This window comes from Pteronotus mesoamericanus, unplaced genomic scaffold (genome assembly GCF_021234165.1).
Source record: "Pteronotus mesoamericanus isolate MK-2021 breed Mesoamerican mustached bat unplaced genomic scaffold, CSHL_Meso_final contig_116, whole genome shotgun sequence".
Taxonomy (NCBI): Eukaryota; Metazoa; Chordata; class Mammalia; order Chiroptera; family Mormoopidae; genus Pteronotus; species Pteronotus mesoamericanus.
Window position 1 is genome coordinate 1,232,779 of NW_026555027.1, and position 23,227 is coordinate 1,256,005.

The 23,227-nt window shown below is 63.1% G+C and overlaps 1 protein-coding gene across 1 annotated transcript in view; it reads right to left on the minus strand.

Moving 5' to 3' along the window:
- Positions 1-23,227, minus strand: part of TIAM1 (TIAM Rac1 associated GEF 1) — a 228,237-nt gene that overhangs the window by 60,055 nt on the left and 144,955 nt on the right. The window contains exons 5-7 of the mRNA XM_054577830.1: positions 20,505-21,478; positions 10,556-11,003; positions 8,862-9,034 (exon numbers count right to left, since the gene is read on the minus strand). Of these exons, the coding sequence (XP_054433805.1) occupies positions 8,862-9,034; positions 10,556-11,003; positions 20,505-21,467 (1,584 nt within the window). The 5' untranslated portion in view covers positions 21,468-21,478. The remainder of the gene's footprint in view (positions 1-8,861; positions 9,035-10,555; positions 11,004-20,504; positions 21,479-23,227) is intronic.

Genomic DNA, 23,227 nt, shown 5'->3' on the forward strand with positions numbered 1-23,227 from the left:
GGCAGCCCCGCAGGACCGCGGCCCTTCGCCCTCCTCCCTGGCAGAAGGCGAGCCCTTACCCACACCCCTTCCTGCCAAACTCGGGCGAGGGCACCTGCTCCGGGCTGAAGCCCAGAGCTCATGGCGTATCCCATTAGGAACTGGGAATGGAAGGAGCGACCCCCATCGATGAAGGGAACGTCCTTTGAAAGGTGTACGCTTAATTTTGCAAAGCTGAAATTTAAAAAAAAAAAAAATGGTGGTGGAGGGGCCCTGGCCAGGAGGCTCCGTCGGCTGGAGCATCGTCCTAACGCATCAAAGGGTCACAGGTCCGATCCCCAGTCAGGGCCCGCACAGGAGGCAGCCACTCACTCTCTCAAATCAAGGAGCACACCCTCGGGTCAGGACTGAAGGCGCAGCAAGGGGGCGGCGGCAGCCAGGGGCCGGAGGGCAGGGAGGACGGGGCCCGCGTTTAACAGGGACTGACTTCAGGTGCACGAGGGAGGCGTCCTGGGGAGGGTGGGGGCGAGGCCGCACGGCACCATGGATGCGCCTAACGCCACCTGCGGTGCGCCTGCCCGGGGTGAGCGAGGCGGAGCGTGTGTATTCGACCACGACCAGAGTGTCTGCAAATCAAACGAGAGGAAGGAAGCAACGCCAAGGCCCGTGACCTAGAGGAAGACACCCAGCGGAGCACACAGCCTGATGGGAACCGCAGGTGCCGGCCCTGCCCACGGGGCGCTCCTGGCGCCCCCACACCCTCCCGCGGCCGGCGGGGCCTGCCAGTGGCGTTCACCGAGCGCGCGCCTGCCCCGCCGGCCTGTCCTCGCCGCACGGCTCAGCCTGCAGCAGAGTCCGGCAGCCTGTCTTTCCTGGAGGCCTTGCCGCGCAGGTGACGGGCGGATGACAGGTGGGCAGAGGCCGCGTGGACCGCTGGCCACAGCGAGGGAAGTCACCTCTGCACATGTTTCGGGGCAGCGTGAGGGCCAGGCGTACTCAACGAAGCGCAGCCGACCGCCTGCTGGGGCCGGCGCTTCCCGGGGCGGCCGCTCCAGGGCTCACGTTCTGACGCACTGCGCACACGAAAGCTCCCCCGAGGCGCACACCCGCGTCCCCTTCCTGGACCAGGCAGCTGTAATTTGGGACATCAGTCTGCCACGGGGCCGGCCTCGGAGTCCCGCGGTGAGACACGGGAAGGGGGACAGTCTGCCCTCCTCCTTCCCCCCGCGCGTCACCATCCACGGGGCAAACAGCGCCAGGCAGGTGGTGGGCCGGTCCTGCCACCCCTGCTTGGCCTGCGGGGACGCCACAGATGCGGCGCAGAGCTTGGCGAGGGGAGCAAGCCACGCTCTTGTTGGCACAGGAAGGCAATCAGCAAAAAGTGCCTTTGGCACAAGAGCGCCTCTGAGTGCAGAGCTAGAGGGAGCCCGGGGCTGCATCGTGTCTCTAAGGAGAGCTGGCTCCATCGAGCAGCCCAGGGAGGGCCGGCGCCCCGTGGTTTCGACAATCGATGGTTTCGGGAGCAGCAGGAAAAGGGGAAATTCATTTTAAACCAGGGAGATGCCAGCCAGATCTAGGGGACTCAGACTACCTATGACCTGGTTTTGCAGCACAGAAATAACTGTGAAGTGGGCCTGACCTTTTCCCACATTAAAAGAACACAAAGGCGCCCCAGCCAGCGTGGCTGCGTGGGCTGGGCATCGTGCTGCAAACGGAAAGGTCGTCGGCTCAATCCCCAGTCGGGGCGCAGGCCGGGGGCGCAGGGCTGGCCCCGAGCTGGATCGTGAGCGAAAGGCAACTCATCGATGTTTCTCTCTCACATCGATGCTCTCTCCCTCTCTTCCCCTCTAAAATGAAAAGTAAAAGTTTAAAGAACTTAACTAAAGAATGAAAGAGCACAAAGGAGAGGGAATCAAGTATGCGCTTCCAAGAGGCCGGCTGAGAACTAAGCTCCTGTGTGAACCCTTGCACACCATTCTTCCCACTGTCCTCAAATGGGCGGCACGTACTCAGAGGCCTATGCACACCGACCCGCTTCAGCTGTGGTTTTAAAACCTGTCAAGAGAACTGCAAACGCCGCCGTCCCGGAGCCCCGGGCCCTGCCCCCGGGTCCCTGCCTGTCGTCCCGCCACCCAGCCCGGGAGCCTGCGGTGAGTGGGCGGGCTCTGGGCTCCAGGACGCCAGGCACAGAGGAGAGGCCTTTCTGCGAACAGACGGAACGGCAGCGGGCCCGGAGCGGGAGCAGCTCCGGCGGGGCCCCGGGGCACCGCTGAGGAGCCGCGTGGAAAGGCCAGCGACGCCCTCGGCAGGGTCCTCGCTCTACCAGCGGGCCTTCCCGCCGGTCCCCGCCACGACAGCCCCGCGGCGTGTGGCACGCCCCGCCCGTGGCCCAGCGCCCGCTGGCGTCTCACACCGCAGCCGGACAGACACCGAGCGCCGCCCAGCGGGGACGACCGCAGCCGGCACAGCGGGCGGCCACGGCGCAGCCGGCAGAAAACACAAAGCCTGAGGCCGGGAAGGCTCCCGGAAACCCCTTCATCCTCGGAGACGCGGAGAACCGGACGCTGGGAGCAGATAGATGCACAGGTCACAGCGAGCAAGGGGCAACGAGGGAGAAGGGAGGCGGGGGAAGGGTTAGGGAATCAGAAAACAATGACCAGAAGGAAAACTTCAACAGAAGGCACACCACCGCGAAGAATGAAGACACTGGCGGTGAGAAGATGGCTCTAAAGCTGCGAAAGCGGGGACGACGCGCAGACAAGGTGCTCCGAACGAGAACGAGGCCAGCAGGAAGTGGGCAAGAGGGCGTGATTTCTACACCGAAATTCCAAATCCAGGCTGTTCAAGCAAAGGGCAGAGTGAAGACATTTTCAGGTCGGAACCCTTTTGCAGGAAGTCACTACAGGTTTTTAATGAGAAGGCAGGAGTCCGTGAAGAAAAAAGACAAGACCTGGAATCCAGGAATGTCACCAGGTGGCCGTCCTGCAGGAGAACCACCAAGTGGGAGCCGGAGGCTGCAGGGCAGAGCAGGCTGGGCGTGGGGGCAATAGTTCCCATCAACCACCAGACATGCTGGAGGTTTAGAAAGCATTGCTAAGCAACCAGGAAAATAAGCAAATTGGGCAGGAGACAAAGAACGGCAGTCATTAACTAACTAGAGGGGAAAAAAGCTGTTCCAAAAAGGCAAAAAATGATGGTAGACTGGCTGAGCTGCTAATACTAGTTAATCCCAATACCGGTCAGCCCCAAATCCCCACGTAACGAGGCAGGAAGACGAGGAAAAGGGAACCGGTGCATCGCACCAGCCAAGCGCCACCCACCCTCACAGAGCCAGGCCCTGGTGTCCAGAGTCAGGCAAGAAGCGGGCCAAGCGAGCCGGAGAGAAACGAGGGGGAGGGATGAAAACACACGCACCCCAGCAGAGACAGCTGGGGGCCGTTGCTTTCAGGGGCTGAGGCTGGGGAGAGAAGGCAAGGAAAGAAGCAATTTCATTTCAGAGGCTTTAAAGTTCACTGAATTCTTTAAAACTATGTGCTCCCGTTAACTCAGTACGAATGGAAAGTAATGTAAAAACAAAGACAAATACTGGTGGCCACATATTATCCGGATGACACAGAAGAGCACACAAACGACACACCACAGGCCAGCGTGGCCCCAAGGACCCGGCACCCTGCACGGGCGCGCGGGGCACGCCTGCTCACACCGGTAACGAACAGCAGGGCGTGCGCCGCGGGCACTCCCGGCCCTGAGCGCCCCCCTTGCCCCTGAGCACGCACACCGCCCGGGCGCCCCTCCTGGGCGATGGGGCCCCGCCCTTCGAGAAGCCCCAGGGTCCAGGAGGCCCCGCACTCCCTCCCCTTCCGGAAGCTCTGACCCTGTGTCTTCTACAAGTTTCAACAGGACGCCGTGGGCCCTCCCCGACGGGAGTTCATGGCTCGCCGGTCATTCCTGGCAGCTTCTAGCTCTGTCCCTCGATCGCAGGGGATGGAGCTGCCCGACGGTGCAGACCAGCGGGTCTGGGGTGAGTCAAATTCTTTGCAGGGATAAGTGTTGCCTGGGGCTCCCACACCCTACGGGGGGCCATTCTCCACACGAATCCATGCCAAAGCCAAAGGCAGACACCCCGAAGTGTCTGGCCAGAGGCAGGGCAGCTGGAGAACTCGGGCGCAGACTAAGTCAACACCGGAACCTGCAAGAACAAAGGCCAAGCACTTGGGTTGTCCTGTCTGCCATAACGGGAAGCTAAGAGGGACAGAAACACCAGGGAAGATCAAAGTGGGATCCAAGGGGATCTCAACACGTTCCTTAGAAGGAAAAACACCACGAACACGAAATCTCAAAGAGGCGTATTCCAGTTCTGCCGTCCAGGCAACGGAAACGGAAGACGCCTTGCTGGACTAGCGCCGAGGCTGCGGTCTGACGACCACAAGCTCCGCCTGACTCAACAATTAATTGGCCATGGTTTCTAACAAATCCCGGAACTGACTCCAGCGCTGCGGGGAAACGAGAGCCGCAGGCTGCTCCGGGGCCGGTGGCCGCACGGGCAACGGGACGCCTGGGCAACAAGGGAGGGCAGACGGCACAGCTCCAGCAGGGACCCCTGAGCAGGGGCAGGGGGCAAATGAGAGCTGCCGGCTCACAGTCACAACGTCATGAGAAAAAATGAAGCAGACTTGCTTTGGACTCTGGGAAAGAATACAAAAGCAAAGGAATTTGGCAAAAGTCCTCAGAACCCAACGCATTTAGCCAGCATGACAAAGAACGTTCTAGAACTTGACGCTGGCTTGCCACACAGACCTTTGAAAAGCTGGGGCCTTCGCAGCCACAGGCAGGCTGACCAGCTGCCAGGGGCCCGGCGGAGCCGGAGCCCATCGTCCTCACGCCCTCTGTCCACGCTGACACACAGGGCCGGGCCGGGCGCATGCGGACACCGCCAGGGCCGGAGGAAACACCAGCCCCGGGGCCTCCCCGGTAAGCCACGTCCGACTTCTGCAGCGGTGCTCGCTGACGCAGCGGACAGGGCGCCAGCCTCTCCCCACACAGCGACGCTGGCAACGGTCAGTGACGTTCCCGGAGCGCCCGCTGCCCTCAGACCCTCGGCCTGCACCACCACGCTCGACTCTCAGTTCAATGCAGCGGTGTGAACACCCTCGGGTCCCTTCTCTCTCGTCCTCTCTACTGTGCCCACTGCGCTCGCATGCAATAACTTTGTAAACGAGGAGGAGAAAACTTCTTTTCTGTGGAAAACCAACGACCCTTAGTGAACATTTTCTACTCGTCTTTAGACACTCAGCTGCACGATCTGCTGCCATACCAGGCGTCCTTACCCTGCCTGGTAACGATGTTCCCAAGGCACCGACGCTAGGAATTAAAAACTAGTATTAGTATGTGTTACCCAAACAGTCACTGAGCTGTTGGGACTTGCACGCGACACCCTCTGGTAGGGGGGAAGGACCGAGAGGACGCGCGCGGTACTCTGTGGGCGGCTGGCGCACTGCCGGCTTCCGGGCCAAGGGAAGAGCCCCGACCGGCACAGTTTGCGTGCGGGGTGCGGGGCGCTGCGCACAGGCTCCGTGTCCCGCCCCCGCACCCAGCCGGCTCCTCTCGGCACCGGCTGCACGGACACTCGGGCCCCTTCCCACCCCCGCAAGCCCCTCCCCTGCAGCTGGCGGCAACCAGGGCCTCCTCCCACGGGCGCGTCTGCGTAGCAGCGTCCAGTCAGCGGCAGGCGGGCTCCGGAAGCCGCGCTGACCTGGGCCACGGCTGGAAGAGCCTGTCAATTATTTCCGCCCTCGTGGCTGACCCCCTCCCTCCACTCACCCCCTCCGCACACAGGCTCCTTTCAGAGGCGGCGCCTCCGGAGTTCGGTGGGTTATAACCAGAAGGTAGAAAGTGCCCTCGTGGGTTCCGAATAGCAGTAATTTTCTCTGAAAAGGTTCATTTTGTGTTCTATCCCACGTAAGGAGCATTAAAGCCTCACCGTACAAGAGCACACGGAGCTGCGCATGAATAAGGGCCTGTGTTGCCACAAAAGAATTTTGTTCAGTGTGACTAACTGTGTGTTCAGATTCTACAGCCATTTTACGGCCAGCAAGGTCATTTCTGAAAGGAACTCACATCGGGGGTGGAAGTACAAAGCGGGTGCACCGAGACCGTCGGACTGCTTCCTACCCTGTGCCGTGACCCAGGGCGGCCACGCCGAGCTGCGGGGTCGCCGCGTTCCCAGCGGGCCCTTTCAGTCTGAGGCGGCGAAACGCCCCTTCCAACTGCACGAGCCACGCACACCGGGACAGTAAGGGGCGGCCTGCCTCGCCCCGAGGCCCAGGCCCAGCAGCCGTGTGACCCAGGGCCCCCCTGCGGGCCACAGGCCGCCTCGGCGTCTCCAGCAGGGCACGCGGTCGTGGCCGCAGGCAGGGACGTGGGTGCGAACCCCACTCTCCGGCTGCTATGAACGTTACGCGGGAGCCGCGCCGTGAGATGGCGGCACGCGGCCTGGGCTCCGTGCAGGGCCGCTGGCGTGCCAGTGGCTGGCGATGTCGCTGCTGTTAGCGGGGTCACGCATTTCCTCGTTCGCAACATTCCACTCGATCGCTAGAAAGCTATGCCGGGGCAGAAAAAAGAAGGGCTTGTAAACTGGCCAGGAGAACATTTTCAGGTAGGTGTCCAAACAGAATTCGCCGGGCCCCCCCACAGAGACAGGCTCGCAACAGGGGAAACCGGCACCACGCAAAGCCCAGCACAGCAGAGGCTCCCTGACCAGAGCGGAGAACGGCGCCCGCGACGCGCGCAACCCACGCCCCCCGCCCCGGCCGCACATGCGAGGCAGGAGCGGCTGCTGCGGACCCCTGGTGGGCCAGGCGGCTCAGGGGCACCGCGCGGGACCCGGAAGTGACTGCGACACAGAGGGGAGGCTGAGGTGGCCCTGGGCCCACGAAAACGTGGTCAACCCCACAGCAGCAGCCTGAGGGAGCCAGCGGGCAGACAGGGGGCAGCGCGGCCACCTCCCCCCCCGACCTGCGCGGCCGGCGGGACTCAGCACACCGGAACGGGCGCCCGCACCCCGCGACCCGGCGGTGCCTCTGCCAGGTTCGGGCCAACAGGCACGTACACCCAGATCCTGAACACAGGGAGCATCGCTCCTGGTCTCTCCAAACCAAGACCAGCCCAAACAGGACCCATGAGAAGGCAGCCCTATGTCCCGGGCAGCCATGGGCGGCTGCGATCCACGCCCGTCACCCGGGCACAGCTGCTGACAGCACGCTGGTGCGCCCAGGGTTCCCCGGTCCCTGAAGTGCCCTGCTGACGGCTCTCAGGGGCAGCGGGAAAGCCAGGACCTCAGACAAACAAGCCGAAACGGCTGGTTTCTCATCAGAATCCACGGAGGACGGGCAGCAAGCGAGTGGCATCTTCAAAGCACTGAAATAAGACTGTCAATCACTAATTTTGTATCTAGCAAAACCAGCCCTCCAAACGAAGGAAAAACAAAGACCTTCCCAGACATGAAATACGCGTCCTCTCCGCCTGCGCACACGCGGGCGCGGACAGGGCGCTGGCAGCCCCCGCCCCTTGGCCTGGGTGGTCTGTGCAGGGTTACTCTGTGACACTCCGCTGAGCAATACATTTCTATTTTCTGTGCTCTTCTTCATGTGGGTTCTACAGCATAAATTTGAAGAAAGAAAAACAAGATTTTTTTTCTGTTCACAGTCAAAAGTCACTCTTTCATATGTACTACTTTAATTTCACAGATAGAAATAACGTAAGGGGCCAAACCCGGGAGCTTGGTGGGATGGCCTGCCGCCCTCCCCGACGCCGTGGGCCCAGCTCGCTCTTCTGCGGGGCGAGTCTTGCCGCCCATGTTCCCTGACTCGTCCCTCACTGCCCGCTCTCACTGCCAGGCTCAGCGCCCCACCAAGATCTGCTCCGGGGTCCGTCTCCCGTTTTCTGTGTGAACACTCTCGACGGCAGGAACTGTGCCCAAACCCCCTCGGCCGCCTCAACAGCGATGCGCACAGCACACGGGGCGCAGAAGGCAGGCCTGACAGCGGGGACGAACGAAGGCGGCCTTCCTAGCGAACCCCCCGGGTTCCGGCAGAGCGAGCCACAACCGACCGAGCTCGAAGGGCTCCCTCCAGAAGCACCGTTAACCCCAAAGTCGTTAACAGGTTACTATCCTTCAACACAATTAACAGTCACATTCCCAGAACACTGGGTACAAAGATCTGATAGAAAGAGAAAGAGAAGCCGCATGGGAATAGCTAGTTGCTTCTGGAACGTCATTATTTTACGTTCTGAGCACTGTTAGGAGAGAGCATATTATGACAAGAGACACTTCACAGCTCGACCCTTTTCTAAAGTAAGGAACTCCAGCAACACAAATACTAGGTCCAAAACAGGCTGGGGAAAATTAAGAGAAGTGTAGGAAATGGAGAAACCAAAGGACTTACACATACGGCCCATGAACACGAACTAAGGGTGCAGGGGGCTGGGGGGGACACTGGGGGGTGAGGGGTGGAGGGAGGCAAAGGGGAGGAAAAATATGGGACAACTCTAACAGCATAATCTACAAAATATTAAAAATATAATTCAAGGACTTCCGACCCCTTTCCTGAAGCAAACGCAGGGACCACCGCACCCCCGCTGCCCCGCAGCAGCCAACGGAGCCACGCGCGCCAGCTCCCTGCGCGCCTCCTGGGGCTCCACTCGGCGACCTTCCGGGAGTCCGCTGTCCCGGGATTCTGTCTAATTGCCCAGGTCGTCTTCCATCGCTGTTGTGTCCACAGAGGGCCGCGGATTAAATCCACCCGGAAGAGGAAGTCGGGGCGGGGCGTGCAGGCGGGGGCGGAGGGATCTGGTTCAGACCCGAAAGGGAACACCCCACAAACCTGGAAGAGGAAGGCGTCGCCCAGGGAGTTGCTGAGGCAGAAGACGAAGTCCTTCTTGGGGTGCTCGGGCACAGCCTGCACGATGCTGTTCTCCACCCACACGGCATGTTTCGGGGTGCTGGCGGGGTCGATGCCCGACCTGCCGTCGCTCTCGTAGAACAGGAGCGTGCACCCTGGGAATAGAAGGGAGCTGCGTGAGTCCTGGGCGCCGGTCCCCAGGAGGGGCCGGCCTCCACAGCGCGTGGGCTCCAGGGAGGAGGGAGCAGGGCCGCGCCCGCACGGACATCGCAGGCCGCTCTCACTGCCGCGCTGCCTGCAGCGCGAGGCCTCTGCCTTCCGCCCCCCCGGGGCTCCCTGCCCTGCCCTCAAGGTCAACCAGGGCTCCTCCTGTCATGTGGGAGTATTTTACACAGGCACCCTCACAGGCACACGGCGGGCTGGTGGCGGCGCCACGCAAGGACGACAGTCGGCACGCTCCCACGGCGGAGGCCCGAGCGCGGAGCCTGGGGGTCGTGAATGAGGGGACACTCCACATCTTGGCACGTGCATCTCAGGGCCTCCCCAACCTGCTGGCCCTACGGTCTCCCAGCGCAGGTGGGCAGCCGTCCCCAACGGCAGGCGGCTGGAAGCGGCCCTCACGCAGGGCCCGCCATCCCGCGGGGAGGCCAGCGTGAAGCGGCCGCCCGGGGCCGCGCTCTCCCAGGCCGCTCACCTTCGTCGGCACCTGCCCACCCGCGGATGCTCTCTGGGGGTCAGCTTGTCTCTGGGACAAGCCAGAGACTAATTCTAAATGAAGCCTTTTTTTTAAATTAATTTTTCTGTGTAAAGTGAAGGGGCCTTCAGAGCAATCGCCACCCCCGAGCTCCCAGGTGCCCCCGGTGGCGACGCTGAGCATCCCCCCGCTGCGCAGGGAAGCCAGCAGCGGCCCCTGCGCTGCGTGGCAGGGCCAGCCCCGAGGGGGCCCACAGACAAGGGGGCCTGTCAGGACGAAGCAGCCAAGGACCCGGTGGCTCTGTGCCCCGGGCCTGGATGCCGACAGACCGTGCCGCTCAGATCTGGGTCACCGAGAACGCGCAGGCTCCCCGCTCTCATGGGCCGGGGGGCCGCACGCCCACGCCCGCGCCCGCTGCCTTGTCACCAGTCCCCTGCAGGGACAGCAAAAACCGGGCGGCACCCCCCACGTCCCAGCTGAAGGCCAAGTCAATTTCAAAGGATTCAAGCCATGATCTTCTCTCTCACACGGTCACTTTGGGAGGCACTTCACTCATCAAAATGACTGAAAAGTAATTTTTAAGCCTATCCCTGAAACTGTCATGAGACCCCGCCATGGGTACGAGGTCTCGAGGCGTGAGCCGCTCCTACAGCACAGCCGGGCGAGAATCAAGAGGCCGGAGCAGCGTGCGCGGGAGGGGGCCTGGGCCGCTGCTGCCCCAGGGACACAGGGCCCGCGCAGGACGCCGATCCGGCCCCAGCCCGTGCCTCCGTCACCACTGCGGCAAGGAACACAGAAATGCGTCCGAAGGCGGCCCTCCCGTCCAGTGCTCGGGCGCCACGCACGGGGTTTGGTTTAAGCCGGCGTCTCCGACGGCCCCTTCCTCGGCACAGGCGCGGTGGAGCGCCCGTGGAGCGGAAGGGCGCCGCCGCCCCGTGAGAGCGGGGGAGGGGAGGTAGGGAGCGCCGGGGCGCCGGCTCACCTTTCAGGGACGCCCAGTAGTGCTTCCAGCGCCTGCGTGCGGCCGGCTCCACCTTCCGGTTCTTCTTGTGCACCAGGAAGTTCTTGACGGCCAGCGCGCCCGCCTTGCGCACCGTGCCCCGCGCCGCCTCGCGCAGCACGTCGGAGCGGCCCGGCGAGCTCGGGGCGCCGCTGGAGCGCTCGTCGCTGTGCGCGGAGCCCGCGTCCTCCAGGCTCTCGCGGTTGGCGGCGCTCAGCTCCAGCTCGCGACGGAAGTTCTCATACACGCCCTGGCGCGCCGCGTCCCCCGTGCTGCTGCTGCCGCTGTCGCTGCCCACGAACGCGCGGCCGGGGGGCGGCGAGTAGCTTGAGTGGGTGGCATTGGAGCGCCTGGACAGCAGGTCCGTGTCGGTGGTGGCCCCTTCGATCCCACTGTCGGCAAACTCGCTGCCCTCGCCCGCGTTCACATCCTAGGGAGCCGAAAGGGAGGGGAAGACACACATCACGCAGAGAAGTCCCCAGCGCCTCCTGCACAGCTGCCGGCCACGCGCAGGGCACCTGCCTCCCAACAGCTCCTGCCCGCAGGCCCCCGCCACCCTGGACCCGGACCACCCCAACGTGCCCTGGGGCGCTCGGAAGGCTGTCCAGCCACCCCACGACTAAGGCGAACCGCTGAAAATGTTCAGGTAGAAAAGAAACTACGGACACTGCAGAGAGCTTGTCACTCATCTGACTTAGATAATGAACTGACCGGCAGATCAGCCACTGAGAGTGTCCCGCCACCAGCCCACAGCTCAGCGCCTCCCGCTCATCAGCCCCCGCCCCATCTGCGGGAAATTCGCAGGCGCCTGGCTAGCAGCGCCGGAGGCAGGACGCACCACGGGCACGAGGATGCAGCTTAGGTAAAACGGGTGCAGCTGAGGCCATAGTTTGTTGTTGTTAAATAAAGGGCCTGGTTAGGAGCCTATCTGATAGTGTGGTGACTGAAAAAACCCACGGGCCTCCTGGCCGCTCTCCCCACTGGGACCCAACAATCCGCACACCCTAATCGGCTTCACTTCTAGAAAACAAGTGGCCTCTCTTTCGCAGGGAGCTGTCTCTGGGGCCCACAGCTCCAACCCCACCCTCCGGGCACTGCGCCCTTTCAAAGGGGGATGTCGGAAGCCAGCTGCCCACTGCCCAACAACTCAGCGCCTGCCTCTGGGTTCCTGCCCATTTGGAGCACGCAAAGCTCTGCCCGGCCCTGGAGTCGGACGTTCCCAGGCCGCGGACAGGTGTGCTCTGACCTGAGTCTCAGGCCCCAGAGCGCTGCAGGCGCCCCTGTGAACGCCAGCCGGACAGTGGCCGGAACCCGGGGGGCAGGGCGGACCCGATGGCGCGTGTCCCCGCGGGCGCTCGAAGGCCGAGCGAGGGGGCGGGAGACGGCAGGGCAGGCACGGGCTGGGGCTTGACTAGCATGTGTGCCTCAGTCCCACAAGTAGTTAAGTACAGTTCGGAAATACGAAACTACCAGGGCGCTCTGGATCGCCATAAAAACCAGCACTCTGGGCCCAAATCTGCTGAGGCAACAGGGCGGAATAAACCGAGCCGCGTACAATGCTGTCCTGCATGAGGCCCAGACGGGCCGGCGCCAGGGCACCCCTCAGTCCGCTCACCGAGGGGACCTCGGGCTCCCCCACCGCGCGACTTGGTACCAAGTGAGCAGCGAACAGATGGGCACAGCCACACACGGGGACAGCAGGAGACCCAGGAAAACACAGACTTCCTGCACGTGGGAGCCAGAAAGGTTGGGGTCCCTGTGCCGGGGGGTGCGCGCGGAGCCCTGGCTGCCGGCGGGTGCGGGATGGGAGCTGCTGGTCGCGGGACAGACTCCCAGCCAGGAGATGGGTAAGCTCTGGGGTCTGAGGCTCAGCATGGTGACCACAGTTAATACTATATTTACACTTGAAACCTGCTAAGAGTAGATCCTAAGCATTCTCACCGCCAAAAAACGGGGGTACGAACATGGGATGATGGATATGTTAATTAACTTGATTGTAGTAATCACTTCACAATTGATAGACTTCTTCGAAAAAACAAAAAACAAAACTGTATGCAAATGGTAGAAAAAGTAACTTTACAGTGGAAACACCTGGCAAATAGTACTTCCACCAGGTCCTGACGGTTCACTGGGGGGGGCGGGGGGGGGTACAGGAACCCTCTCTCTACTATCTAAAAACTTAAAACACAGTAAAATAAAACGAGGCCAAGACAGTGACAGGAAGTAGTTAGGGACCAGCTGCGTCTCCACTGGCCGTGAAGGGACTCAAGGAGGACGGAGCGTGGGCGGCGGGCGGAAGCAGACCCCCGGGCTGCCGGCCCCACGCTCGGCCGTCTGCCCCCTGCCCCTTCACCGCCAGAGGGGCGCAGAGCCCCCGAGCCAGCGGGCACACGTCCCCTGTACAAACAGGAGCACCCTGTTAGCAAACCGCAGTTCTCCCTTCTGCTTCCCTTTTGCGACAGGACAATCCGTAAACGTGACCATCAGTGATTATTCAAGGCATGAGCAGTGGGAACGACACTGAGTTTCCCAAACTTCCGGCTGTGTTTTCGTGCGGCTCAGTTCCTCTCTGAAAGCAAAGGAACCGGCCACAGACTAAACCGCAGAGCAGAGGCGCTCCCTGTAAGGCAGAGAAAGACCGGCTCCACGGGCAACCAGCCCCCGCCCCGAAGAGAGAGACTTCGGGACAAGGGAGGGGGCCGCCGGCCTCCCTCCAGGCCTCACGGAGTTCCCGGAGCTCAGTTCCGGGGGTCCTGGGACAGGAAGCAGCCTCAGAAGGCCATCCCCTCACTGACCGACTGAGCTGCTGGGGCTCAAGCTCCCCGCGCTGGGGACAGGGTGGAGTGGGAGTCCATGCTTCCCGCCACGAGCCCACTGTGACACAGCAGGCCCTTCACTCAGCTACAGGTGGCATCCGGCCAGACTCTCTCTCAACAGCCAGCTGCACGTCCCCCCGTCCTGGTTTGCCACAGGGCCCCTCCTAGCTGAGTGCCCGCTCAGAACGAGGCAGAAAGGGGAAGGAGAGGAAGATGAGGGGCAGGGGCACGCCTCCGGCAGCCTGTTGCGTCCCCGCAGGCCGTGCACCCCTCCACAGGATGCCCCGAGGCCCCCCCGGAACCCAAGAGGTAAGGCCTCGACAGACACTCACCTCCTCGTCCCACCTGAACATCTGCTCATACCCCCCGACGCTGGAACCGCACAGTGACCCCGGCCATGTGTCCTCCACTCTGGACGGTCGCTGCCCTGAGCGGAAGAGGCGACCCCGCCAGGTGAGAGGCCCGCGGCCCCCGCTGAGCCGGGCGCCTCGGGAGCACAGAGCCTGGCGTACCAGACGCTCTCCCTCCGAGACCCAGACTGACTCACCTCCTCGCCACGGTGGCTAGGCAGGCCCGGCGGTGCACATCTTCCCACTGAGATGTCACCCAGCCTGTTGGGAAGGAAATGCTGGCCGCCCAGACCCAGCCCCTGTTTAGTCATCAAGCTTGGGATGCCCCGAACACCCACAAGCCCGTGCCGCCGCGGTGTGCGAAACGATGCTGGCCAGCCACAGGCCCTCAGCGCCCGGACGGTCGGCGGGGGCCCAGTTCCCACCCCAGCCCTCGCCGCCGTCAGGGTGAGAAAGAGCGGGGCGTGGAGGGCTGTTCTATCCAGGTGCCTCAGTGTCACACGAGAAACCCGAGTCTGACTGCAGTACGAGCCGAAAGCAGCCACTCTGAGGCGGAGGCTCCGGGTCACGGCCCAAAAGACACCAGCCGCCCTCGGAGGCTGCGTCCACACGCCTGTCATTCTCAGGCGCCAGGGTGCGTGCCACTGTGCGGCGGGTCCCCGTGGCTCAGAGGAAAGGCAGCAGCCCCATGACGCAGGCACTCCCCGTGGCCGTGGCTCCAGACGGCCCTCCTCCCGCCGCCCCAGGCGGCAGGACGCCCCATTCCTGGGGAGCGGACTCTCCCACGCCTGAGAGCCCCGAAGGCCGCCGCAGGGAGGGCCCGCGGCCTCGGCACTGCCGTCACAAGAGCAGGGTGCGTCCCTCCTATCCAGGCAGACGGCCCAGCATCTGCCTGGTCTCAGAACGTGAGCCCGACACAGGGCTTCAGTCCAGAAGTCAGAGGAGGTCAGGGGACGGGGAGACCCTGGCGACGCGGGGTCTCAACCGCAGCGTGGCGCCCGACCCAAGAGCAGCGCAAAGCGCACCCTGCGCACCAGACCCGCCCCACTGGGAGGGCCCCCGAGGCCTGCTGCGGCCTGGGGCTCCAGGGCTCCGGGGCTCCGGGGCTCCGGGGCTCCGGGGCCCCAGGCAAGCGCTCCTGGGCAGCCCCCCGCCCCAGCCCTTCGGCCCCCAACACCCACTCCCTTCTCCCCAGAGGCTCTGCGTGGGAGGGACCCTACAGCTCTCCCAGTCACAAGCAGGGAGGGAGCCCAAGGCCTGAATGGTGCTCAAGGGACTCAGCGGACAGGCGGCACGCGCTAGGGGTGCTGCTCCAGGTCACCACGGACGGGTCAGCGCTGGGTCTGCGCCCAGCCCTCTCCGGGAGCCTCAAGCCGCCCCCCCACGCCCCCATGGCATCCCCACACCCAGGCTCTCTTCCTCGCCCAGGGCCCCATCCCTGGGCCGGCAACACCCTCTCTCCTGTCTCCGTTCCATCGGCCCCTCTGCACACTGCTGCCGGCAAGACCCCCGGGAGCGCTGTGGGCGCCGCGGGTGTCCAGCCTGAGCGCTCGAGCTTGGCGGCGCCCGGCCCTGCGGACACTGGGAGCTCCGAAGCATCCCTGCTTCCCTGGGTGTCACCCTTCGGGCTCAGGTCTCGCCCCTCCGTCCCACCAGCCGGCCCTCTGTGCCCCCTCCGGCCACCACGCCAGGGCTCCCCAGCACCTCCTGTCCTGCCCAGCGCTGCTCCGGCCACAGCCCCTCTGGCCTCGTCACTGTTCCTCCACCGACCCTGCAGAGCCTGCGCCGGTCTCTCCTTCAGGTCCCTAGGACAGCTGCCCTCCCAGGGGCCCCCCTGACCACCCCCTGGAAGAGCCAGCATAGGCCCCCCCGCCCCGGGCTCCCCCTGCCTTGCTCCTTCTTTTCTTTTCTCCACATCGGCTCCTGGGCCCATCATGCTGACAGATTTCAGCACGCACCCCCGCTCACCCCAACGAGCGCCGAGCTCGGGGAGCAGTTCCGCCGGTGCACCCCAGGGCCAGGAATTGCGCCTGGCACAGGGAAGGCATTCAGGGAGCAGTTGCTAAAGGGCTTAACCCTCTCATTCCCCCGTCATCTCAAACCCAGGACAGCAGCTCCCAGAGTGCCTTTCCGTCCGGGCTCGGCTCAGGCTCCGCTCCGGGGAGGCGGCCCGGGGCCCTGAGCACAGGGCAGGTGCGCGCTGCAGCCTGCAAGCCACCCGCGCCGGTGCCTTTCACAGACATGACCAGCGTTTGTTTACGTTGTTCTTCTTTAATTCACTTTTATTTGCTAAAGATTATATTTATTTATTTTTAGAGAGAGGGGAAGGGAGGGAGAAAGAGAGGGAAACATTCGTGTGTGGTTGCCTCTCGTGCGCCCCATGCTGGGGACCTGGCCACAACCCAGGCCTGTGCCCTGCCTGGGAATCAACCAGCAACTTGATCCACTGAGCCACACCAACAAGGGTCCTTTAATTTTTCTCAAAAAGTAGAGGGTAAGAAAGGTATACTGTGCTGTTTTACAGCCCAGACTAAATGTCCGGTCAAAGGGGCATGCTGGGCCCTATGACGCAGCAAGGACTTGCTCGTGCTGCCGAGGTCTCCCTGGGACCGTGGGGACGCTCTCGGGACTCGGCGGGAGGCCGGTGGAGGGGGAGGGTGCTTCGCTTCCAAGTCCAGCCCTTTCCTCCTCAGTCGTGCTGGGCACCGTTTACACCAAGGGACAGATGTGCACTGAACTACGAATGTGCCTTTCAAAGGCCTGGACACCCCCGCCCTCTACGAGCTAAATGAGCAGCTCTCAGTGTGCGCCAGCAGTTCTTAATTTCAGGGGTCCTGAAGGCCCCTCTCTTCCACCTACCTCTGCAAGGCAAGAGTTCCCTCAGCCAGTCAAAAAAAAAAAAAACCCCAAAAACCCGGCATGTCACAGTAGAGTAAATGCAGAGCAGGCGTGAGACCAGTGTCTTCTGTGAAGCCAGAAAGTATAGATTTGCGAAAATATAAAGCAATGCCTCTCTTTTCGCAAATTTTTATTAAAAAAATTTACTTTTAAATGTTTGATCTGATCCTGTAACGGGCTTACTCCTGCCCCTTTAGAGTGAATCAGCAAGTATTTTTACCTATGTTTCCATTCCTAACATGACAAATACGTGTGACTGTGACCCACATGTGTAAAAGCCTGCGGCCTGCCATCCCGTGAGCGCAGAAAGAGGTCTGAGGGTGCTGACAGCAGCCACCCCCACTACCGCCCCGGCCTCCCGCTCCCCAAAGATCTTGGCAGAGAGACGGACACTCTTGTTGAAAAGGGATGGGCTTGTTTCCAACATAAATCTCTCACTGCTGAATGTACGTGCCAGGAAAAGAAAGATCAAGAGAAAGCAAATGAGGAACACAAAACGGGAGACCAAGGAGGGGGCGGAGCAGTGGGTTTTGTGAATGGGTTTGTACGAGGATATCCTGCTCACGAAGAGTGAACCTGAGGTTCTTGAGTACGAGCTTCCGGAGCGACCTGGAGGTCCCCTGAGGCCACTGAAACCACAGGAGGAAGGCTGGCCCTACCTTTGCCTCGGAAAAGGGGCACGTCTTCCACCTGATTCTCCAAGAGATCTGGGACCAACGGTGAAGAGCCTCTTAAAGGCCGATGTCAGTTTCCAGCCCTGGGAAAACACTAGGTCCTGAGCCACTGCAGCTAAATGGTAAACAAAGCAAGACTGTACAAGCCACACGCCTGTGGCAGGAGCTCCGGGTTCCCTTCCTGGTCACGCCGCACCCGTTACCTGCCGACGCCCCAGCTCTGGCCCTTGCCTACCCTGGAGAGTCAGGTTCAGCCCCCGAAGCTGTGGTGCTCGGCCCTCAGAGCGGCCGCTGCGCGGGCCCCAGGAGTGGGCAGGCACAGTCTCCTCGGTCCTAAGGGACAGGTGGCGCCCTGTCTCTTAGGGCGGCGATCCTGTGCTGGCCCGCGGCGGCGGAGAAGCCGCGCTGGAGGGGCCCGCCCGGCACGGACGGGCGGCGGTGGGGACCACGCTGGGCACAGTCCTCCTGGGGGGTGTTTCCAGTCACTGCAGCGCCTCCTGCAGCCCACAGAGGCAACACAAATGAAACGCTCCCGCTCCTTCCCCAGGCCCGGCGCCCCACGTGGGCCTCCCGTCGGCCCTGTCGGAGGCTCTGCCACTGGCAGGGGAGGGCCTGCAGGGACACAGGATGGCGACCTGCTGGGGCCCCGAGGGCAGGGAGCCGGCAGGCACTCTGCCCTATGTCGGCTGCCCCAGCGGCAACAGGGAGTGGGCTGCCCTCGGGTAGGCCCTCTGGCACACGTTCACAGTACGAACGGGTGACAAGCCGGGAAGCAGGACTTTGAACAGGCACGCACCCACGAGAGCCCTTGGAGGTCCGGCCTCTGGGGGGGGGCTTGCTCAGCCCCATCCACAGGACGTGTGGGGGCACAGGTGTCCAGCTGTCCCCAGGGCGGGAGACACAGAGGGAGGAGCCAGAGCACAGCCGGGCGCCCTCCCCGGTCCCACGGTGACGAGGAGCTTGCTGAGCGCTGTCCCAGGGAAGGCCCCTCATCCACGGCCTCCGCCCGCGCCTCCCCGAATCCCACCTCTTAGATGGAGTGCTGCAAAGCCAACCGGCCGTGTCTCTGAAACGGAGCCCGTCATGCCTCTCAGGCGACCCTTTGGAGGTCACCTGTTCGCCGGTCTCCGACCTGTCAGGTGGACACGCGGGAAGAGCCCACAGAGGGCAGGCAGGCTCTGCGCTCCCGCCCGGAGGGATGGACCACAGGGGGCCGGCCAGTCCCTCGCATCACTCCGCTCACGCCCCGGAGAAGAGGCGGACAAAACCGCAGGCAGCGCGCCTGGCCACCAGCCTCGCACCCAGCTCCTCCGAGCAGGGCCAGCCTTGTAACAGCCACCAGTGGAAGTCCACGTGACAACAGCTAACAGAGCTTCCCTTACCAGTTGCTCCCACAGGACTGGGCACTGGGCTTCACGTGTCACCGCATTCAGTGTACTCGAAAAGCCTTATTATCCCCATTTACAGATAAAGAACTTAAAGTTCCCGAGACTCAAAACCTTGCCCAGTGTCACCCAGGCAAGAAGAGGTCCAGCCAGGACGCCTGTCCTGGACACCGGCAGCAAACCCCGCCCCCCAGCGGAAGGGCGGGTTAACAACAAAGCGGCCCGCCCACACCACGAGGTGTTTTCCAGCCTTCGAAAGGAAGGAGGCTCTGACCCCGGCCACAGCACAGACGAGCCTCCAGAGAAACAGACCGAACACAGGAGGGCAAACGCTACACGCCTCCAGGTACATGAGGGACAGGCGAGTGCAGTCCCCAGGGACAGAGAGCAGACGGGCGGGGCCGGGGCGGGAGGGACGGGGCGCTGGTGTTCGGGGAGGACAGACGTCCAGTTCTGCACGACGGGCGGCCCCGGGGACGGCCGGTGGGGACGGCCGCCCAGCGTATGGGCGCTGAGGCCCCCCACGGGAGATCGAGAGGCCCCGTCCTGCATGCTTTCACCCCAGTTTAAAGCGACGTTTTAAAAAGGGGGAAGCTCAGATCTATAACCTTCTTTAACCTGTACAAACCTGGAGAAATAGATAATAAATTTTGGTTCCTCCAATAAACGAATCTAGAATATTTTTGAAAACCTGCATACCCAAATGACTTGTATAGGAGAATTTAAAACTGCAGAATAAAATAAAAAACCTGGTATTTCGAAACTTGAAAACAAACAACCCTGCGGCGGGGCAGACCCCGAAAGTCTCACGCCGAGCTCTCCTCCCCCTCCCCGGGCTCTGCGCTGGCCCCCACCCGTTACACTGAGACCTCCTTTCCCAGAGAACCTGCCCGGCCACGGTCAGAGCGCATCTGCTGCCCTCACGCCAGCCTCAGCATGGGCACAGGCCACCTGGTACCTGACCTGCCCCACTAGGCAAACACGCCCGCTCTGGGTTTCTGATCGGAAGCCCCACCCTGCAGACCGTCTCCCGGAGCTCGGCCACAGCGGGCAGAAAGGGGCCGGGCCTGCAGGCCGGCTGCACCTGGCCTCAGTCTCACGTCTGCGATCGTCACCTGCAAAGGTGGCGGGACCCCTTCCACAGGCGGGACAGCAGCTAAATCCGGGACCGGCGACGCCCCCTCATGCCGCAGGCCCGAGCGAAGCAGGCACACTGACAGACTGTCGCCCCCCTTTCCCGAGGAGCAGCGGGGGCCAGGGCCTGCCCGAAGTCAAGCACGGACTCAGCTGCTGAGTGAGAGCTGCCCTTCGTGACCCGCCCTCCGGAGGCAGGGCTGGCCCGCGAGCCAGGCCCAGGAAAGCGACCTGGCTCCGGGGCAGGGCAGAGCCTGCCACCTTCCAAGGGGCCGCCCGACGACGGGGGCCCACCCTGCATCCAAGGCCCCTCCTCCTCCAAGCTGCCCCCGACCGGCCCCTCCCACCTGTGGTGCCCAGGAAGAAAGCTCCGTGCCTGCCTGCCCACGCACAGCGCCACATGGGAAGGGCGCCGAGGACCCGCAGGGCGCACTGGAAAACGGAGCTGAAGAGGACGCTTCTCAGTGTGCACTCACCAGCTCTACTCCCCTGCAGCCCCATCAGCCCCCATGCCTGCTCCGTCCTCAGTGTCCACCCTTCGATCACTGTCCAGTGAGGCAGCCGCCAGACCACCGGGGGAACCCCACAGAGAGCGGGAAGCGCGGCAGAGCAACCACGTGCCACGGAAGCCACGCGCTGTTTCCGCACTACAGCAGCAGCTGCAGCCACGTTACCTGGGTCGTCTTGGCCCTCCTGCCTTGCATGCTGTTGCTGTGGCTCAGCTGAGGGTTGGTGGCACCTTCTGAGAGGCAGTGCGACTTCCTGCAGGGAAGGGTGTTGTAGTTGCTATAGGGAAGGGCCTCTTCAGCAGCTGCCGGTGGCATCTTGTGGTTGGCAAGGCGGGGGCTGTCAGCCACCAAGTTCCGACAGTAGCCGGCGCATCTGCTCCGGGGCCCCCCGTTGGCCGTCGCCCCCGCGCTCTTTGGGGCGCACAGGTCGCTCAGGGAGCTGGCACGCTGACCGGCGCTGGACGGCCGTGGACCAGGCCTGCTCTCCGCCCGCTGGGCCTCCTGGCAGTCTTTCCCCTCGGCAGAACCAAGGATCTCCTCGTTGCTTGTTAGATGCTCTTGGCTCAGGTCGGAGAGAGAGAATTCCAGGCTGTCCTCCCTCCAGATGTCTGCGGACTTGGAGCGCTTCTTCTTAAAGCCGGCGGTCTCCGGGAACGTGGGCCCGGCGCAGGGGCAGGGGTGCTGCCGCCTGCCTCCCTCGGCCAGGCAGGGCGTGCCATCCCCGTAGAGCCCGCCGTCCTCCGAGCCGGGCACGCTCTGCACAGAGGCCGCAGCGAGGACGATGCTGCTGTCCACGCTGGGGGCGACGGAGGAGTCGGTGTACGACACGGGCCTCAGGCCCATGTCCCCTCGGTCCACCCAGCTGGGGCTCCCGAAGCCCTCGAGGGCGCCCTCCTGGGCGAAGGGCTCCAGGCCATTCTCGGCCAGGGACTGCGGGATGCTGGGAGTGCTGCTGGAGCGCGTGCTCACCTCGGAGCTCCGGGGGACCGCCTTCCCCGAGGACGCGTGCCGGGCCCGCCGGGCCTTGTGTGACAGCCGCAGCGAGCGCGACGTGTGCTTGCGCCCCAGGCTGGCACGCTTCTCTCCATAGAACGCGTGCTCTACGCTCTGGCTTTCTGCGTTTCCCATGGTCGTGCAGTCTGTAGCAAAGAAAGAAACAGGAGAGACAACTGAGTCACCGAGGACAGTTGGACAGAACAGCGCAGCACACAGGGAGGGTGCCCAGCTTGCCAGGTAAGAGCGCCCTCCTGCAGGCACCCGGCAGGTACTCGGACTGCACAGGGGAGCCGGGGGGAACCTACAGTGCCTGAGATGACGCCTCGGGGCTGTGAAGCGGCATCAGTGCGATCACCAGAGAATCACACCTGTCTTGGCCCAGAGGGTGGCTGCCTCCCCCGCCCCCGGCTTGCAGACGGCTGCTCTCACAGGCAGCAGCCTGTCTTCCGCCTGCAGCTACATATTCAGTGACAGACTTAAAGTCCTACTCCCGCTCCCACACCAGATCTGCCCAGTGCAGGACTTACACGTCTCAGAAAGCAAGATTGGAGAAGTATCTTTGATCACCCCCCGCCCCACAGTGGTTTTCTGCTTCACTCAGACTCCACCTTACACTTCGAAATCAACCAACAGTGAAACTGCGGGAGACGTCAGTGCGACGAACTCTCCCTAATGAACCAGCCTTTCCCTTTAACTCCACGGCACTCTGGAAACCCTGGTTTCGGGTGGGAGGTGGGCCGTGGGCAGAACAAAAGAGAAACCCTGCGCTCCACTCAGCAGAGGCTAATGGGTTTCGTTCTGGGAGCAAATCCAACCTGCGCACGTGCATCTGGGCTAGAGCGCCCTGCATGGGAGCCTCACGTGGCAGTGCTGCCGAATGTGAGGCAGCCCTCAGGGGCCACTGGGTGAAGCCAGGTCCCTCCTGAGCACCCTTCCGGTGTCCCACACGGACCTGGTGACCGCTGCCCACAGTGGGGAGAGAAAACACTTCAGAGCCCCAGCTTGCGGCCTGGGCGACCTGCCCGCCTTGCTCTGCAGCGAGGTGTCTGCACCGCTCAGCGCTCCCCACCAGGAGGGGGGCCAGAGACACGGCAGCGGGGCAAGTCACTGAGCCGACTCCGCCCGCCATCTGCGCGGGGACTCACTCAGGACAGACACTGAGCGCCTACCGTGCCGGGAAGCTGTCAGTGGTGAGTGGCCGGGGGAGGCAGAGCCCTGCCCTCGAAACACGACACTTGAGCCGGCAAAGGCACACAGTACACAAACAAGGGACGGGCACCAGAGGGCAGAGGGACGCACTCTCAGTGACCCACCCAGACAGTCTGACACCCCGTGGAGCAGAAGACACCGCGGCCCGGGCCCCCCAGGGACCGCTGCCTGACCTGCGGCTCAGCCTGACCACTGCCGGAACCCACGCAGGCACGTCTTCATTGAAACAGAACCTGTGGCAACAGGACGGGAAGGCCTCCACCTCATGCCCCACCCAGTTCGGGGGCAACTCTGGCAGAGGCCGGAATACTCCCACCAGGTCGCACATCACGTGACCCCCAGGGAGACCTTCCAGCCCATGGACTGTCTCCCGCACACCTCAGAGCCACAAGTTCACGCCTCTCTGGCTGGCGTGTTTCAGAAGCAAAAAAGGTAAAACCCCGAGTGGAGGGGACGGGACAGGATGGGACGAGCGGGCCGCGCGCGACCAATCGAGGCTCCCTGTGTCCCTGAGAGAGTGGGGGGCCACGTGTTTCCTAAGTGAAACGAAAGGCGCCTCAGGAACCCTGAAGGCCAGGACAGATCCCCTACAGCTCCTGGCGGTTCTAAGAACGCGGGGGCGGGCGGGGGCGGGCCGCGGCGGCGCACCTCTGCGGCTTCCCAATGAACAGTAACAAGCGCAG